This window comes from Otolemur garnettii, unplaced genomic scaffold, assembly GCF_000181295.1.
Source record: "Otolemur garnettii isolate 467f Iridium unplaced genomic scaffold, OtoGar3 scaffold00018, whole genome shotgun sequence".
NCBI classification, from domain to species: domain Eukaryota; kingdom Metazoa; phylum Chordata; class Mammalia; order Primates; family Galagidae; genus Otolemur; species Otolemur garnettii.
Genome location: NW_003852413.1, coordinates 27242765 through 27246926, shown reverse-complemented (window position 1 = coordinate 27246926; position 4162 = coordinate 27242765). Strand labels below are relative to the sequence as shown.

At 46.9% G+C, this 4162-nt stretch overlaps 1 protein-coding gene across 1 annotated transcript in view; it reads right to left on the bottom strand.

Annotated features, from left to right (window-relative positions):
* B4GALNT2 (beta-1,4-N-acetyl-galactosaminyltransferase 2) overlaps nucleotides 1-4162 on the bottom strand; it is a gene marked incomplete at its 3' end in the record, with an annotated part of 52818 nt that overhangs the window by 16845 nt on the left and 31811 nt on the right. The window contains 2 exon segments of the mRNA XM_003786698.2: nucleotides 1947-2033; nucleotides 3014-3194. Of these exon segments, the coding sequence (XP_003786746.2) occupies nucleotides 1947-2033; nucleotides 3014-3194 (268 nt within the window).

The following is a 4162-nucleotide window of genomic DNA, read 5'->3' as shown; positions in this document are numbered from 1 at the left end:
CTGATGGAAAGCTTCATTTTATGGTTGCCTGTTGGCCCCTTGCTCGTGTCCTGCTTTCATCTTCGCTTTTTCTCCTTTTTTTAAATTTCAGATTAATATGAGGGTACACATGTTTAGGTTACATTGTTTTCATTTCTAAAGTAAAGTTCAAGTTGTAGTTGAGCCCGCTGTGTCTTTTGTTTCTAGGTGTTGAAATGCACAGAGCTTCGCCCACTAAGGGGATCAATATGGAGGGTCACCGAGCCCAAGAAAAGGAGAAAAGGTATAAAATTCTTGAGACCTCTTCTACATCAGTGGCAACTTCCATCCTCAGGAAGACATGGTTGGAAGTATGAGGATGGACCACATTGTCCATCTTAAGACATGTGGCTTCTATGAAATTGGAGAATGGACAGATTTTTTTATGGAAAAGACCCTGTGATGGAAAAAACTGGAGCTGCCAGGGTAAATTTGGGATTCAGTCACCAAATGAGGAGCCAGCTGACTGCACAGGTACAATGTCTGTGTGGGGTGGGGTCAGCTGGAAGCCACAACCCTCCTGTTGTTTGTGAGTGAGTGCTCCGTAACCTCACTGCACAGCCACTTTCTCAGAATGACAGAAAGTAGAAGGCATGCCAGAAATTGCGCCCCCCCCCAACACACACACACCTTTTTGAGGCACAGTCTCATTTTGTGACCCAGGCTAGAGTGCAGTGGCATCATCGTAACTCACTGTAGCCTCAAACTCCTGGGCTTAACAGATCAACTCCTGGGACTACAGGCCTGTGCCACCACACCACTCCTGGCTAATTTTTCTATTTTTTTGTAGAGACAAGGTCTTGCTCTTTCTCAGGCTGCTCTTGAACTCCTGACCTGAAGCCATCCTTTCCCCTCAGCCTCCTACAGTGCTAGGATTACAGGCATGGGCCAGCACACCTGGCCAGATTCAAATCCACATGATTTATCGAGTAATCTATCATTAATTTGTTAATTTGTCAAAGTTCAGCCATGGTAGAATTAGCAAAAAAAAGTGTTAATTTGTCTTTCTTTTATTTGAAAAGTCACCTTTAGCCTGGCGTGGTGGCTCATGTTTGTAAACCTAGCACTTTGGGAGGCTGAAGCAGGTGGATCGCCTGAGCTTAGGAGTTGGAGACAAGCCTGAGCAAGAGTGAGACCCCGTCTGTAAAACACTAGCCAAGCATTGTGGCAGACTCCTGTAATCCCAGCTACTTGGAAGGCTGAGGCAAAAGCATCACTTGGACCTAGGAATTTGAGGTTGCTGTGAGCTATGATGCCATGGCACTCTGTCCAGGGTGACAGAATGAGACTCTGTTTAAAAAAAAAACATACAGTAAAATTGCAAAATGTACTGGATCTATTTTTGAATTCCAGTTTGATTCTACTGATATGTATCAACTCATGCTCTGGTATCATTCTGGTTTTGCTTTTTTATTTTTTGAGATAGAGTCTCACTATGTTGCCCTTGATAGAGTACTGTAGTGTCATAGCTCACAGCAATCTCAAACTCTTGGGCTTCAGTGATTTTCTTATCTCAGCCTCCCAAGTAGCTGGGGCTACAGGCCCACCACAATGCCCAGCTATTTTTGTTGTTGTTGTTGTTGTTGTTATTGTTTAGCAGGCCCGGGCTGGGTTTGATCCCCCCAGCCCCGGTGCATGTGCCTGGCGCCCTAACCACTGAGTACGGACACTTAGACTTATTCTGTTTTTATTGCTATTGCTTATCAAAGTGTTATAATTCACTTTGTTTGCTTTTTTCACAATAAGCATAAACCATGTAGGGGAGTGTGTCCTGGAATGTTTTCCTCCAAACCAAGCTGCTACCAGGAATCCTATCAGAGCTGTTATTTTGACCAAATCTCCTTCTCCATCTTGAAAGTGATCCCCTCTGAATTTCATCAATACCTCCACAGGATGCCACGATGGAGCCCCAAAGCCAAGGGCCTTACCTGGTCCAGGGTCATATAACTTGGGCATGACAGGATGGCGGATGGTCACTGGAAACTTGGCCACTGAGGACTTGGACTCCAGACTCACTGGAGGGAGAAGTAAGATCATAGCCCGGGCAGCTCCATGTCTGAATCCATGCCACCCCCGGGAAGCTGACGTGAAAAGGAGCGAAGGTTTGGTAGGGAGAGTCCTGGCTGTGTTGAGACTGAGGACCCCATGTGACATTCAGGCTCCTGACTTGCTGTGTGTCCCTAGGGCAACCTATTAAATGCCACCTAAGCTCACATTGGCCACCCATGAGAAGGTGGTGGGGTGGAGTGGGAATCAGAGGGTTCAGGGACTTTGCCATTTACTACCTGAATCTTTTTCTCCTTCTACAAACCCCAGATAATAATACCCACCCTATTTTATCTCATAGCATCATTTTATGAAGGGAAATATTTGAAAATATGAAGGTGGGGAGAACTATCTCATCAGTTAGTGGTCATGAGAATCATCTGTCCCATGTCTCTTTGTGTGTGTGTCCCATGTTTCAGTTTTTTTGTTGGTGTCCCGGGAATGCATCCTGTGTAGCTAGTCAAATGAGAAAAGGGTGCCTTTAATTCACTCAGAAAAGAACTTAGGCTTCCCTGAGGGTGGCAGGGATAGTACTCTCAAAAATTTCTATGGTAGGGGGCAGGAGGGGAAAGACAAAGCCACTGCCTTTGGAACTGGAAGTTCCCCCATATCCACTCTTTGCTATGAGTGCCGGGGATGAGATACTGACACACAGACTGGCGCCCTCTTCTGTGGCTGCCAGACATCTTCAGCTTTGAGAGTTGCCGAGCATGGGTAACAGAACTGGATGGTTCTTATCATGTGCAAAGTGCACAGAATGAATGATCTGTCTTCTATGGGACCACAGGGAAAGTATAGTAATTGGGAAGTTAAGCATCAGGAGTTAGAAAGAGGCATAAAGGAAGAATGGTAAAAGCAGGCAGGCTTCCTGGAAGAGGAAGACTTTGAAAAGGCCTGGTGCTATTTTCCAGCTCCCTAAGCATTTTACAACCCAAGGACAGGCTCTTACCCATGTCCACCATGTGGTGCTGGTACCCCGTGCTGGTGTATGTCATGTGCTGGAGGATGAACTTCAGAAGCTTCCGGTCACTGGTGGAAATGGTCAGCTGCTTCTGGCCTCTGCCCTGTACCACACTGTCTGGGATGTCAGCTAGTGTGTTCAGTGTCCCCAGAGAAGCTGTTAGGGTGACCTGGGGTGGGGAAGGTAGAAACACACTAAATGCAGGAGCTGGAAAATATCTGTCCTCAGAAAAGGCACCTGCCCAGCTGGCCACAGAGCACACAGTGTGGGAGGAAAGTATTGACGGTGGAGGGCTGGCTCTGCAGGAGTCCCTGTGTTACCTGCCTCTCCTGTGTTAGGCCCCCCAGCCCTATGGTCCTATGGGTTCCAGAACCTATTTCTGGAAACATCCGCATCTCTCGGCTTGCAGGGCACCATTCTTCTCCGCGTCTCACTCCAGCCACTGCTTTTCTGCTTTCTCTTGCTAATCCTCCTCCTCCTGTCTCTGAGCTCCAAATGGAATTTGTCAGGCTTTGCTTCTGGATGCTTTTCCCTCTTTACTCTCAGGGGTGTCCAACCTTTTTTCTTCTCTGCCACACATTGGAAAAAGAAGAATTGTCTTGGGCTACACATTAAATACACAAACTAACAAAAGCTGATGGGCAAAAACAAGGTCCATGCATTATTTTCATGATATCTGATACTACAGATAAGCAAAAAAGTCCTCATGCAGCCCATGGGCCACTTGTGGGTGCTTTCCCACTTAAAGGGGTCATCTGGGCGGTGCCTGTGGTTCAGTGAGTACGGTGCCGGCCCCATTATACCGAGGGTGGCAGGTTCAAACCTGGCCCTGGCCAAACTGCAACAAAAAAAGCTGGGCATTGTGGGGAGCACCTGTAGTCCCAGCTACTCGGGAGGCTGAGGCAAGACATCGCCTAAGCCCAAGAGCTGGAGGTTGCTGTGAGCTGTGATGCCAGAGCACTCTACTGAGGGCCACAAAATAAGACTCTGTCTCTAAAAATAAATAAATAAGAAAAGGTGTCATCTGTTCCTAAGACATTAAAACCCATCCGCTTGCAGGTGGTATCCACATGTATGTCTCCATCTCTGCTGTGATGTTTCACAAGCAACTTAAACTTGCTATCCGTTTTTTTTTTT